General features: G+C 38.8%; 1 protein-coding gene across 7 annotated transcripts in view; it reads right to left on the bottom strand.

Annotated features, from left to right (window-relative positions):
• The window catches only part of RUNX1T1 (RUNX1 partner transcriptional co-repressor 1), a 112,486-nt gene that overhangs the window by 65,310 nt on the left and 31,804 nt on the right, over positions 1–15,372 (bottom strand). Inside the window, exon 1 of one of the 7 annotated variants that reach the window (XM_009558032.2) lies at positions 13,450–13,601. The exons of 5 other annotated variants lie outside the window; for them this stretch is intronic. In XM_009558032.2, coding sequence (XP_009556327.1) covers positions 13,450–13,456 — 7 coding nt within the window. In that variant the 5' untranslated portion in view covers positions 13,457–13,601. Of the gene's footprint in view, positions 1–1,174; positions 1,318–13,449; positions 13,602–15,372 lie in introns of those variants that run through there. One more of the 7 variants, XM_054058735.1, reaches the window with a different exon arrangement.

The raw sequence follows: 15,372 nt of genomic DNA, 5'->3' as shown, positions 1-15,372 counted from the left end.
TAGCGCGTCCCCCCCTCCCGCTTTTTTCTTTGCATTCTAGCTAGCATACAGCTGTAATAAATGTGGCTCTTCTCGCAAGCTGTGCAGATGTTAACAGTTCTGTAGGACATCAAGAAACATTTCAAGAATCTTGTAAGTGCTGACTAAACTTGCTCAAATTACCCAAGCTACCTCCTCCACATTCCTATTCAGTAACATCAGCCTTCCTGAATGTATCAAGAAAAAAAAATAATTAGCATTTAAGCTAAGACATTAATATCCAGGTCTGAATGCACTATGAATAAATAAGGAATGGTCTTAAGCCAACAGACAACAGATACTCAGATAGTGAACCAAAAGCAGCCAATTTATCCTTTGTCAAGATGACTAATGCATTTTTCATTTCTTATCTACGCAAGAGTGGCTAAATGACTGTCTGAAAATATGTATTTATAGAAGCCACGGCTGGATGTATTTGAAAGAAAGGATGAGAACTAGAGCAAGATCTTTTCTTTCCTACTAATCAAGTCGATTAATACTAAATTGGAGTGAAGGAGTTCAAAGTGCTACCTAGTACATTTTTATTAAAGTTGTATTAGCATGACAGTCATATGCATTAAAGATTAAGCTAAAGCCTCAAACCACAGTCAGTTCTGGGCAGGAACAAGAGTCCAGCTGTGCAGGTAGAGGACAAGATACCAAATGCATTCATTAAGCCGTCAATACTAGAGATAGCGTTTTAATATTCTTCCCTCTTCAAGTTTAGTCTCCCTTTTTGGCACAGGACTTTCAAAACACGCGAAGCAGTTTAGAAGCACAGACATCAACAAAAGCAAATGTGACTGGTACTTATGTATTATTTGAGACGCCTGAAAATCCCACATCAAATACCCTACTCTGTGTGTAAACTTCACACTTTCAAAACCTACTGAAGGAGGGCTGCAGAGCGATTCACAGGACCGAGCCATAAAAGGATCACAATCTTTGACAGGTTCAGAAACAAAATGTGCAGTCAAGAGTTTCCACAGTGAGGTTTTGAGATTGTCTCCAGTCAAGTGTCAATCTCAGCAGAGTTTCAATGAGGACAGGGTAGGGAGAAATAAAATGAACATATCAGTACATTTCCTGCAAGAGATCGATAACAAGATGTCACTCCTACAAAGACTCATGTACCTGCTCAACTTCAGATACTTACCCTATTATAGTAGCAAGCTTCAAGTTAAAATCAAGTCTTTAAAGATGCAGGGTCCAAATAATTTACCATGAAATGTAGAATTCAGGGCATTGTTTGTTCTTTTATTTAGCAATACAAGAAAACTGAATATAAAGCAGAACTGCAATGTGCTATTTTGTAAATGCTTCATGACACTGCTTTTAGAGAAATTTCATTCAAATGTCATAAAAAGAGCCATTTAAGCGTTTTGAGATAAGCGGTAAGACAATAGACTACAACCTTAAAAAGAAGGCAATATAGCTAGTCCAAAATATCAACCTGCCTTAAAGCTTCTCCAAACAGAATAAATTGTGAGGAGAGAGCAGGAAGAAAAGAGCCAAAAGAGAAAACAAAAAGAGAGAAGAAAACCCATACTAGCCAGAGTCCCTTACTGCTGTTACTCCCCCACGAGTGGAAGTGCTCAGTTCAGTCGTGGATTTGGAGGCATAAACATCATTGAAATTCAAAGGCAGCACTGAGAAAGAGGACACCTCAATTGGTATGCAAGTGGTGTTTTCTCGCCCTGAATACATTATGAACTTGCAGCATGCTAATATGCCATGCTATCATAAGCACCAGATGGAACAGTAGGCAGTATATGTCCCATCAAACCTCAGGAAGATGTATTAATGTTCCTGCTCTTTTTTTTTTCCTCTTCCCCTCCCCCTTTCCCACTGCAGCCCTTCAGCTGTGTCCCTAGACTGGCACATTTCTTAGCATCAGTCACCTGCTCCTGAAGCACAGTTCTCCAGGGTTGCCTCATCTTCACCAGGTGGTGCCAAGCATCTTTTCAATCTTTTTTATTGCAGAAGGTAAAGGCCACAAGATATGTCAGGCTGTGCTTACTGAAGGGTAGCGAGTACAAAAGATAACATCATGAGATAAATGATAGATGAAGAAAGACTTTGGGTTTAAAGCTAACACAATTGTTTTAAATTATGCATAAGTAGCGCAGCACAAATTTCCCCCTCAGTACTATTGGTGAATGAAAAACTGGGGGGCACCAGCAATGGGTAAGATTTTCTACGTAACCAAACAGAGGAAACTGGATTAAAAAAGATCTTTGAACTTAATTCCTTTCACCACACTGGAACCCTTTCAGAGGTTTCATTCATTTGTAGCATAGTGGGCAAGGTTTAACTTTAAATCAGAGTATGAAAATGGTACACTGGCAAATTAGCATACAGGACTTTGATTTTTTTTTTTTTTAATTAGAGATATTACTTTTTTTACCTTAATGACTAAAGAATCGCTTGGACCTGTATGTGCTGTTCTAAAGAAGTGTAGTATTCTAATGGTGCTTTGCATCATTGATTAATTCAGTCCCAAGCAGGTTTTACATAACTAATGAGAAATGTAATTCAGTATTGTGTATGAAGTATGTGCATACACATATAAAGCTAAAACAGATTTTCTGGTATAACCTGACTTTTTCCTATACCTTCATAGAAATAAGCCTCCTATTGAAATATATAGTTTGCAAGGTTTTTTCGCTCCTACTGGGCCATTCAAAAAATAAAATGAGGTCCTCAATACAAAAAATGAAGAGTGTGTGCATCCAAACCACAAATAAGAAAAACTTGAGATGGGTGAAGGAAAGCAAATACTTTCTCACTCAAAGTTTTAATGTTCAAGTGTTTTTAAATACGTTTGTTTTTCAGAAAGAAATCACATCAGTAAACATTTTGCTAATTTCAGATATTTTAGAAACCACCTGCTGATTTGCAAACAGCTCTCACTATGCATGTAAATCCATTATTTCCCTAAAAACATTAGCCTACTGATAAATACAGTCTAATTCTGCAAGATGCTCAGTACTCAACAACTAACACAAACTCTTCTGTGAATTAACATTGCTCAAAACCTCATAAGAACTTGTCACGTGAGTATCTGTTGCATATATAAGGATTTTTCTAAGTATTAAAGGCCTGGTTGACAGGGATTTCTCCCCCAATTCATCCAATCCTAACTAAAACAAAAAATAATTGCCCTTTTCTTTGGTGGTATTTCAGACAAAGCCCTTTATGACTGTTACCCACAAATAACTGGCATTATTCTAGCATCTATTAAGTCCAGATAGACTCCAATGCAAGGATGTCTTAGGGCCGAATTAGAAATCAGACCTTTTCTTTTTCTTTTTTCTCTTCCTACTGAATATCGGGGGGTTTATTCTCTTTCTTAATACATAGCCTTTAAGGGTAATTTGCTAGATTATGATTTGCATCGTGCAAATAAGTCTATTTAAGTCCATTATCCTGCATTATAAAGTAATTTCTGGCATCTAAACAGCACTCAAATTAATTACAACATACTGAAACAGTACAGCTGACTCCCAAAGGAACCTGTTTGGATCAGAAGATGATGATATATGTTAGCTGCTAAACATCCTTCACCCGTCAGATCTGCAATCAGCTGTTTTAAAGAGCAGTATCAGAACATCCACATCATCATATAATTTTTGTGGCAAAAAGCCATCCAAAACCTAGCAACTGCATGCAACAAAGTGTACATATCCCAGAGTTGTAAGCAGACCTATCTAAAAACTAGCAGCCTTACTGTAATGACCAAAGGAGACCAAGAAAAAAGGCTTTGCTTTTGATTTAGCAAGCATCAATTTCTGTAGCACAATCCCCATTGGGTAATTCATCAAGGCATCTATTGTATATCTAGTGTGGCAAGACAGCAAAAACATTTATGGCCTGCAAAAAGAAAAACATTTGTGACAAAACTATTAAGCATTCCTGGTGATTAAGTAATAGACACTCATTCTTTCAAGACTGTCTTGAACCAATGCCCCAGACAAAACCATGCAATCATATTTGCTGGTGTCAGGATGAAATCAAGCCATCATGATTATTCTGAATTCCTTCCAGAAAAAGCAGATCATTCAGCAGGATCCACAAAGCTCCGTCTGAAAGAATATAGAAGTTAACTATGGAGAGAGTATATAATTTCTCTTGTAACTCTACGGAGGGATGCAGGTCTATCCTTGAAATGTAGGTATAGTATTTTTATCCTTAGAGCTCCTACAGACTCTCAAGAGCAGTTTGAAGCAAAAGCTTTAAGGCAGCATAAACTAAAGAATTCTGTTTCTGCTGGTCTCTGAAGATTAAATACCACTGCTTTCCTTCCTGAAAATGGAAGGAGTTGGAAATTACTACTCTGCTAATTGACATGTCAGAGGAAGAAGCCTGGCCAGTCAGCTGTCCTGAGAAGCAACCATGCAAGTCCAACCTTTATTCCACAAAATGTAATTCTGCCTACGCAGAGAAGTCTAAAGAGGATAAAGGAAGACTGCAACACCATCTTTCCCTCAGACAGCAGAAAACTTGCTATATGTGCTCTGAAGACTCTGCTTTCATACCAAGCTCTCAATGAAAGTTTCATGCATAGATTCATCTGTTGTGCAGCAGCCTTGCTTATTAAATATAGAAAACCCAAATACAGATTTGCTTTTACAAGCACAGAGAATTTAAAGAGAGATGTAAGGAAATTAACAAGAAGAGCATTCTTCAAAATACTTTAAAAAATTAACAAGAGAGACAACAAATAGTATTCCCAGAGAGTCCACCATCTCGCTTCTCTTCCATTTGCAAACGGAAAATAAAATGCTCACATTAGAAATTCAGAAAAGTAGAATATACACTCACTATTTCACATATCTCCTTTAAAAACTGCAAAGGACCGTGCATTTTTTTTCGTTAACATGCAATGCAGTCTAACGTTGATCTCAGTGTAAAATAACCAAATATTGACCTTAACAGTAATTTAAATTACTTCCAAGATCTAATATGAGTGAGATTATAGAAGCTCTCCCTCTTTCAGGACCCTAGAGCGAGGAAATCCTGCAGCGCTGTTGAAAGATGAACTAACTTGACCAATGTGGACCACCTCAATTCCAGAAATTGAGTTTTACTATCACTGCCCTCCCTCTGCCAGTGTCAAAATAAGAACTAAAAACATGAAGTCCAAAGACACAGTAAATTCTACAGTTTCAGAGAATCTGAAATCAGTTTCAGAGAAAAAAACTGGTAAATTTCAAAGCTAATTAAAGATAGCGACATCTGACTTTGTTGGACATCTAATTACACCCTTTCTTTTGCAGACATAACCAAGGCTGCTTTAATCATCATCTTTTGGCCTCCTTTACCATGTTAGCAACTCCCAAAGTCCTTACGGTTCACTCAGTATTTCTTGGTTTACTTTCAAAACTCATACAAACCTTGACTTCTTCTCAAAAACCCCAAGGTTCTCTCACCTCTGTTCTATAAAGATAATTTCTGCACATTCTAGTGCTTACAGTTTAGAAAGTCAAAAATAAAGTGCCTTGTACAGTTACAATCAAAGAAAACAGACAGAAGAAACAGTAATGGCGTATATAGAAAATAACCTCTTCTAAACTTTGGTTAGTAGACTTTCTCCTAGCTAGAATATAAATAAGTGCATGCAAAGCTAGCAGATATAATTACACAATGAACAGTTATGTGGTAAAATGGACCAGAAAAATAAAACTAAAACAATAAATGTTAGTTTATATTTGCTAACCATGGATGGTGTGGCTGGTGCCTCTGGAAGGTGTAAAATCCTTTTTACAAAAAGAAAGATTCTCTTAAAAATTCAAGGAATGATACAGGAAAGCCACATATAGGAAAGTTAAAGGAGATGGCATTCATTTGGACTGTAAAAGAGCTACAGCGAAAATACAAGGCTGTGTACACATGCTCCCTACCCTGGCTTAAAAGGGCCGCCAGGATACATTCAAAATGCAGTTTAGAAGCAAGAATGAAATTATGGCTGTATTTTTGTGCAATCCAACTGCACACATTTTCCAAACTGTAATTGTGCGGCAGGAAGACTATTTGAGTCATAAGTATTTGCATGACTCACAGAACACATAGCAAGGAGAGATCTGAAAGAAGAGGAAAGGCCCTGTGTCACTAAACCAGAAGATTACTCCTTTAGCAGGATGTGGTTTCAAAACAAAAGCAAAATAAGACAGTGAACCCAGCATTGCTAGAATAATGAGAGAAAGGGAGGACTACAAGAATCTGCACTCAAGGTGCATAGGAGGGCTCCCAAGGCTTGGAAAAACATATGAAGAAAATTCCAATAAAGCATTAAGACTGAAAGGGTACAAAGTTAAATTCTGCAGATGCTTCTGAATGACTTACAGAAGACAGAATAGTGCATTAACCCCCAGAAAATATGTATCAATAAGATGGAAAGGGCAATGGACTTTGAAAGATAAAACATATTTCTCCTTCTTGAATTACCATTTCAAACCTTGCTGGAAAATACTTACGAAAATGCATGTACCACTTCCTCAAATCTCCATATATTAGCTCAAACCCCTTTTTCAACTAAGAATGATATAGGCCTGACCCCAAAACAGATCTGCATGAACTTGCACTATGCTTCAAGGGTTACAAAAACACATTTTTCTTCCTTATTCCTCAGTCTCTCCTTCAAGAGGTGATCAATACCAATTCTTTTTGTTCTTCTGTTTCCACACTTCTTTCAGTCAATATGTAAAATGCCACAGAGCTTGTTACAGTCTGCTTCTAAAGGGATGTCCACAATGAATGGGAACCATATGAGTGGTACTCTTGTAATAATTGTGTCCACTGCTGATGGTATTTCCTCTCAAACTTCAGAAAGATTTCCTGCCACCTTTGACTTACACTTTGTACCCATTTCAAAGCAAGGTTACATTCCAGGCACTGTTCCAGAACATATATCCACATTAATACTGAAACAGTTAGCTAGATAATTTAAATCGATTCAAATGTGTGGGTCCTACCAGATAGTTATTCCTCATGAAAATCTCACAACACTGCCAGATCCCAAAGCAAAAAATTGAAGTACTTTTATTTTTAAGAAGTAAGAATAAATGCACAAGTCACTACACAACATCATGGAAAAGCTCAATTAAGGCTGTAGCTTCATGCCATAGGAATTTGGGAAGGAGATTTTTAGAAGCTGGATGAGTTCAGTGTCTTCTTTTGACACTACAGCCCTAAACCAGCTGCAAGAACATTCACTACCAGGCGCTGCACTGCAGCACAAGGACAAAACCAAGAGGTCGGTGAATCTCCAGTTGAAGTGGCACCTCTCAAATTCCAAGGTCTCCAGCAATTTGTTGTCTCATGTTCTTCTGCAATTAATGCTCACAATGAGACTATTTCTCCATACTCTGCCTATAACCGGTAGTAAAGAAGAAAATGGTGGTGGTGGTGGTAATAATAATAATAACAACAATAATAAATGAATTCAGCTTTGGTATGTGGAAGCTCGGCTCAATGAGCTGTCACAGGAAGGAGGTGCAGTCCTTTCAGCCAGCACTGAGCCTGACAATTCTACTCTTCTACTTACACACAAAGTTCGTTCCGCAAGTTACAGATCAGATAATTGTTTCAGATCAGATTCAATGGATAATTAATGTTAGGTCTCCAAAGCGCAATGCTGCTGAAATTTACCCATGGACCACAACACAAATGCCAACTGCTCTGCTCTCCGATATAATGTACGGGTGAGAAGTACCGTGGAGTACGTATCCAAGACAGCTAATGGACCCAGAGGCTACAAAGAATCATCATACAGGCTGAAGGGACCTTGGGAGATCAGCTAGTCCAAGTCCTTCTGCCTCAAAGTATTAGCAGTTAGATCAGGTTGCCAGGCGTTTGTCCAACAGGGCTTTTTAGTAACTCCAATAACGGAAAAACCACAACCTCTCTGGACAATCCGTCTCAGTGTCTGACCATCCTTATGGTGAAATAATTTTTTCCTGCGATCTACTTGGAATTTATCGTGGTCCATTACTTGCAACTGTTGCCTCTCATCCCATCAGTGTGCACCCTCTGAGAAGTCTGGCTCCAACCATCTTCTCTACACCCACTCATTAGGTAGCTGTAGACTGCTCATGACAGAAAAGATGATATCAGGATAGTTATATTTAATTATCAACTGCCTACAGCTCACCAACAAGGAAATACTGGAGATAGGATGCTTTACTCCTGCCTTTCAAGAGCCTCAGTAACTTAGAAACATGGGACTCACAGCCTACTCCCTCCTCCAGAAAAGATGTCCATACCCTCACCATCAGAAGATTGGCAAGTAGAACTGGTTTGTGTAAGACACAGCCAGGTGAGATGGAAGAGGCGAGATTTGATTTTAGGCAAGTCTTTTGAACGGAAGCCTCACTCTGGAAGCGAAAGACACGAATTCAAATCCACCTCTTGCTTGCTCAAGCTCAGGTCTATAACACAGTCTCTCAGTGGGGAGGAATGCTACCACTCAGCAGCAAATTATTCTAGATGGGAATAATCTCCATCACTCTTGTCCAGCCCAAGGACCAAACAGCAAAACAGTTCAAGAGAGACCAAGGCCCAAGATCAATGGCAACGAGGTGGAAGTGTCTTCTGTGCCAGTCCTGTTCCTCACCTTATTATTTTCGCGTACAAGAGACAGAAAGAACAGATGTACGTTGCAAGAGACAATGAAGTGCAGAGATGGCCGAGCTCCTGAAGAGCTGAGCCACTGAATATAGGTAGCGTGGTACAGCACGGCAAGGGCTTCATCAGCTTCATAGAAGAACTGTGTGAATGTGTAATTTACATAGCAGGATATTGAAGGAAATGAGCCTCACCAAGCGGGAGAATATGGCTGGACTGTCTGCCTACAAGTAAAAAATCCAAGTGCTGTTGTGCCCTATGGATTTCCTTTATTTAATCTCTACTTGCTTTAGCATCACTGGCTCTGTGCTTCATTTCACACCACATACATTTCTAGGGGAAAAAAAGTAAGCCTGCACTTGTGAAGAGACCAATGATTCTAAATATGCATTAAGCATCCTTCAAGATTACCTACCAGATCCAGATGCTTCAATTCCAAAACCACGATCATAGGTGTGAACTCAGCACTGGCCTGCTTAATCCTATCGATACTGAGACGGATCTTAGCATGCACAGCTGCAGCTCTACATGCTTGCGAAAATTTAAACCTGTAGCAGTGAAGCATCTGGAATGAGGAGAGAGATGAAGCATGCAATTTTGGATTTGGAAGCCAGCTACTGCTTCAAGCGCAGAAGTGGCCTTGCACACTTAGGTTTAGTCTGTGACCTGGTAGTGAGAGGATAGCCTTCGACTGATTTTTATAGAGTTACGCTTGATGTCCACACTCAAAAGAAAAAAGGATGCAACAAACAAACCAGAAAACAAGCCAAAAGTCCAAAATCTTCAAATCAAGATATGAACCTGAACACCCTATGCACACCAAGATAGTACCAGTCCTGAGAAACTGATTGATTCGTTCTTTTCTAGCTAAGGGTTTGAGTTGAAAAGCACTACATCTTTATGTAGAAAAAGTGCTTGGGACCCTGCTTAGAAATATACATACATACAAACACACACACACTCATATATATATATATACACACACACACACACCCCTATTTCTGCAGCATGATCTGCATCCCAGAACCCCTTAGTTACTTTCCATGCATACGTAGCAAGATGCTGTTCACAACCTCATGGGTTAAAAATAGAAGCAATAATGTCCTGCAGACTTTGGAATTTATTACTACCTTAAAAGAAGAAGAAACTTTAATACTTTGAAAAGTAAGTCATTCCACCCTGTCTCCCAAACCCTACAATATGCATCTGGAGAACCTAGTGACTCACAGTCCTCTTAGCGAAATAGGTTTTTGCTCCTATACAAATTCTGAAGAAAGATAAAGTCATTATGTAGGATGACTGGAATAATGGTGGACGGTTAACACTCAGACTTAAGTACTTCCAGACACATTTTCCCCATTTGGCAGGAAACTTGTTTTGTAAGACACAGAATTGTCCTAATATAACAGCATAGCAACTGCAACTTAGAACAAGTCAGTTAATGGACTGTTAGGAGACTTTTGCTGTATAACAGCATTTAGACACATGTATTTAAAAAACAGGTGGATAATCCAAACGTTCAGTTACTAGGACACTAACAGTTATGTCCATGGCAATTTTGTTTCTGTTCTTCAAACAAATCATCACTTGCAAGCACTAATGTTAAAACCAGAAAGCCAGTCTAGTACACAGTGGCTATAAATGCCAAATCAATTTTCAGCAGATAATAAAGTCCATGTTTTACAATCAGCAATGCACTGTTTTACTACCCAAAATGTAAGCTAATAATATATAGCTCTGCTAAATGGAAAATGCAGATATGCTGTTAAGAAACAGGCTGGCTGTGAGATGATGGATCATTTCTGCTGGGACCTTCTTAAAGCTATGTGCAAATGTTTTCAAAATATCACATGATGTGGCCATGTGTTAAAAATTACAGCCAGTTAAGTTCTCTGCTAAGAAAAATATGTGGGCAATTTATGAAATGCACTCCAGGATGGAGATATCTTAAGTAAAACCAGATTTTGAAAACAAACCCATTTTTTTGAAACGTGAACTCAAAAAAAAAAAAAAAGGTTGCAGCCACATCTGGAGAGCAGAAGTAAAGAAAGGGTGGTCTGACCTAATACCAGGCCATCTTCTGAAAGAACAGCATTATTTCTGGGCTACAATGACTGTGATCACTGATTGTCCTTTTAAGGAAACCATGCTGAATACTGCCATGGGCAATAATAAAGCATTTTGTAGGCCAACATCTGTTCTTTGGAAGTACTATAAAATGACTGATAGATTTGTAATGTTTCATAAATAAAGTCCAGAATAAACCATTTTTAAAAAAAAAAACAAACAAACACCAAACACATTCACAGTAATCGGACAAATCGGTGTACAGTATTAGATTTGAACACTGTTCCCCCAGCATCAATTATTTAGAGATAAGCACTTCCTAGAGTTCACTACAGAGAATGACAAAATGGTTAACTTGGTTATTGCAAGCTGTATGTTAACAGGATTATCTTTCCAGAGATTTTTCTCAGAGTTGCAGTAGTGCCTTACTTAACAGAGATCTGAATCACTTTTTGTAGCATTTCATTAGCAAGCCTTGCTGCTGTTGCTTTGCCCCGACAGGGAAGCGAGGAGGTGAACAGCCAGTCACAATTCTAACGGTACGAGCAATTCATCTTTGAAGAGTAAATTTAGTTTGTGTAGAAGTGCTACACATAAACCAGTACCCATCTTTATTACTTCCTGTTCTTTCCACAAAAGAAGCATTTCAGATGTCAGAATCATTAAAGGGATGCTTCTGAAATCAAAACTTCACACATACACAAAACACACTGACATAATATCAGATTACATAAAAATACACATCCTTTTAATCTCCAGTACGTAATGTGCTTACTTTTAAAATACAAAATCTGCCCCAGATGGCTAATAATGCCCATTTGAAAAAAAACACCACAATATTAAAGGGCTAAAATATGCTGTGAACAGATTGAGAGGCAGTTCATCCTAGAGGAGAGTAAAAAAGTGCAGATGGGTGTCAAAAATAGCCAAGTGTCAGATCTGTTCAAGTATCTCCATTCTGGCACATGCTCCCAGTCACAGCTGTTAGTGTATTCTCTGTATCCAAGTGCAAGGTTTTCTAACACTCCAAGCTGACATTAAAACACACTTCTTGCTTGCTACTGCTTTAAGAGAATGCTGGTAATTAAAGATTTATTTAATGGTAAAGCTTAACAAGTATTGATAAGGGTATACATACCCAAGCATAGCGCATGCCATTTTGATTAAAGATGCATGAAATTTAAACCAGCAGGTAGATTAAGTAATTTAAATGCCAAGAGCTTAATAGGTTTTCAAAAACCTCCATTCTAAGCATTCCAACAGTGTTTGCCAATAGCCCCAAATAATGCACACAAAGATCAAAACTGATAAGAGTGTGTCATTTTGGTACACTTCAATATCTCAATAAAACCGCACGAAATGACAAGTTTCATACAAATATAAGGGAAACGTCAGTAGATTCAGATTATGCAGAATGTAGTTTTCCAAATTAATGAATTATCATGATATTTCTAATGAAGACCACATTCCCAGGAATGCAACGCATACAAATCAAATTTGACATTTAAAGGGTTAAATTGACCTTTCATAGTCCTCAGTCCTCTATGCAAATTAATTTGCCCATATTTCAACCATATAAATCCTCTTAGCCTCATGCTTTGAGCAAACAGAGCCCACTTTCTTGTTACAACCAGAAGATCAGCAAACATAACAGCAGCAGGGTATGACCATGTATAAAAATCCTAAAAGGAAAACATTCTTCCAACAACTGGCAATACCTACATGCAACTGTGGTTGCAGCAAACTGGCAGATACTGTTTCAAAACACCATCTGTGAGGTGTACAGACTCTGTGATCAAGCGTAGCCTCTTCTGCTTGTCCTACCCAAATAATCCACAAGAACCAGCCAGCTGTAGGATCTCTAGCCCTGTCTTTTTTTATCCAGACACAGGCTGCTATAATCAGGCACATGGCTTTCTTCAGTCCTTACCAAAGGGGGAAAAAAAAAAAACCCAAACAAAACACACCAAATTCAACCCACTCAGTCGTGGTCAAGCATCTCACAAAACCCCTTAGACAAATCACCCTGCATAGAAGCACCGTTTTCATTGGCAGTAACACTTATCAACTGGACAAGCGATCGTAAGATCCAAGGATAATATTTTCCTGAGGAAGCTGACCTATTAAAATTTCCAGCTCCACAGCAATTCTTCTAATTCAGCAGATTTTTTTATTGTTTTATTTTCAATCAACATATTTCAGTGAACTGCCTGGTGACAGTTCAGGACTACGATTTAGGACAACACTGAAATAACTTGTTTTATAAATCTCCTTCACTTCTCTAACATAAACAGCTTTTCACAGAGATAATTTCAGCTGATGAGCGAACGTTGTGAATGATTTCTACCGATCAAATGTTTGCATATTCAAGGTACAGCTGACAGTCAAAGCCAGCCCGAAGCTGTATTTCTTTTTGCTAAAAATGATTCCACATGCAGAGACCAGCACCCATAAAGCCGGTGACTTTCTGCTATTTCTATTCCTTTTCATTGAAACATCCAGTCCTGCTGTAAGTATCATCTCTGGCAGTTCCCTCACACAAATTCCCCTCCCCCAAACATATGCACAACAGAATTTGCATCCACGATCGCTCCGTATCAGTATCAGTTTGCAAATCACCCTCTATATTAAAAGAGGAGAGGAAAAAAAAAAAAGAAAAAGAAAAGGAAAAACTACTATCAAAAAACAATTAGCGTTTTCTCATTTAAAACCGAAAGAGCTGCGATAATTTCAACTCACCAGGCATCCTTGGATAAAATATACCACACTGTAAATGGCTCTCTCCTAAAAGCAAGCTTATTTAGGGCTCAGTGCCTCCTGTTCTGGAATGAACAGAGAGAAGCGAGGAGGGCCATCAGAACTGGCTGTGGCAGCGTAGCTGGAGGCAGGATGCTGGGCGCGTGCGTTTGCCAGGCAAAGACAGATGGAGAGCTGACACTCTGTATTGCACTTGGAGCAGAAATGTGAATGATGACAGGAGCACATGTGGCCTTGAACCCAGCCCTGTCTCTTCAGGCAGAACAATGACAGGGATGTGTGTGCAAATTATCACAACCCCGGCTCCCCTCAGCTGACTCCTTTTACTCTACCTTTCACACCAAGTTCCAGATGACCAAAGAATAGAAAGTAAAATGCAGAGTGATAAGCCAAACACTGAATTATTCATTTTTTTTCCTTAAAAGTTAACCCTTTCTTCTGCTGATAGCAATTAAAGAAAAAAGCATCACTTTGAATCAGTTCTCCTCCAAAAGTGGAAACAAATTCATTCTTTAACAGCCATAATTTTGCACTCCATAGGACTACGTTTGTTTATTTAGCTGGAAATTCAAAACCTGCACACAGATATAGGAGAGGGTCCCCCCTCCTCTCCCTCCCCCTCCCCACACTTCTGTCATTATTATGCTGTTTTACTATAGTGAATAGAGTATCAAAATCACTCCCTTTCTCAGATTCTCAGTAGTATGTGTAAAATAGAATACAGTTAGAAAGCAGACCACTTTTATTTTACTATAGTGCTTTTAACCCCCTGGGATTCCTGCATTGATATGTTCCAAACATTTGCAGCTCACTCTCCTTTACCTTGCATGGTGATCCATGGGGGATGAAACCAAAATCTTCCCTATAAAGCTTTCTCAAAAGCTAAACAATCATGTCTTCCCAATGTCTGATTTTGCACACCCCTTAAATGTTTATCCCTCACATGAATAACGTATGCCTGGCTAGGTTCAATGCACTCTTCCCTATTAAGCTTTAATGGACACCATGATACATAAAACTACAAGTCTTTGTTATAGTGCTTTATCTAAAGCTGGCTATTTTCTTCTCAGCGGTCCGTCTTTAGTCCTTTGTAAAACATCTTTGCCTCTTAGAAGAAACATACGCCTGACTCGCATGCCTTCTGTAGCACGTATAGCCTTGCACAAAATTCCAGGCACGAGGTAAAATATCTTCATTCTAAAACTCTGCTCCCATTTAGCACTTGCAAAAGCTTGATTCTTTAGTAATTAGTATTTCTCTAGCAATTAGCGTGTAGGATCTGTTTCTCACTTTGCCTTTGCAGTACACACTTAAACCCATATAGAAAGACAGAGATTCTCAGCCAGATCTTCAGAAGCTGCATTCTTCTCAATACAAGGCTCATCCTTTTGTACTTATTTATGCACCCCCCCTGATTTTGTGTTATGCCATCTTCTGCCTCTACTACGCAGAAGCAACCCTGCTCTCAGGCCTTCCTCTTCCTTCTTCTAGTTGCCAGAGAGCCTGATAAAGATCTATTCAGGAAAAGGACATACATGCGGAATTAGGCAAAAAATAACAAGCCTTCTGATATCCAGACTGAATTCATGAATATTTCTCACTTAAAGCAAGTGAGTCACTTAATTTACTGATATGTCCACAATAATGTTTTAACCCTAAATGCCCCCTCTATGCTTCACTTAATTAGGGGAGAGACTCCAGACACAAGACTGGCGAATTCAAGGTAATCAAAGAAGGAAAAGAGCCGCTCCCCTTGCTCCAGTAAACACCCTGGCACTAAACACGTAACACATCTTCTACTTGAGGCAGGTCTTTTCTTCATCTTCATCAGATATCTATTGTATTGAAGTTCCGTATAATGGATTTTTAAGTGTTGGGAGAGCCCAAGCGAAACACTGAAACACG

This window comes from Cuculus canorus, chromosome 2 (assembly GCF_017976375.1).
Source record: "Cuculus canorus isolate bCucCan1 chromosome 2, bCucCan1.pri, whole genome shotgun sequence".
Taxonomy (NCBI): Eukaryota; Metazoa; Chordata; class Aves; order Cuculiformes; family Cuculidae; genus Cuculus; species Cuculus canorus.
The sequence above is the reverse complement of the archived record's forward strand: the minus strand, read 5'-3'. Positions and strand labels throughout refer to the sequence as shown.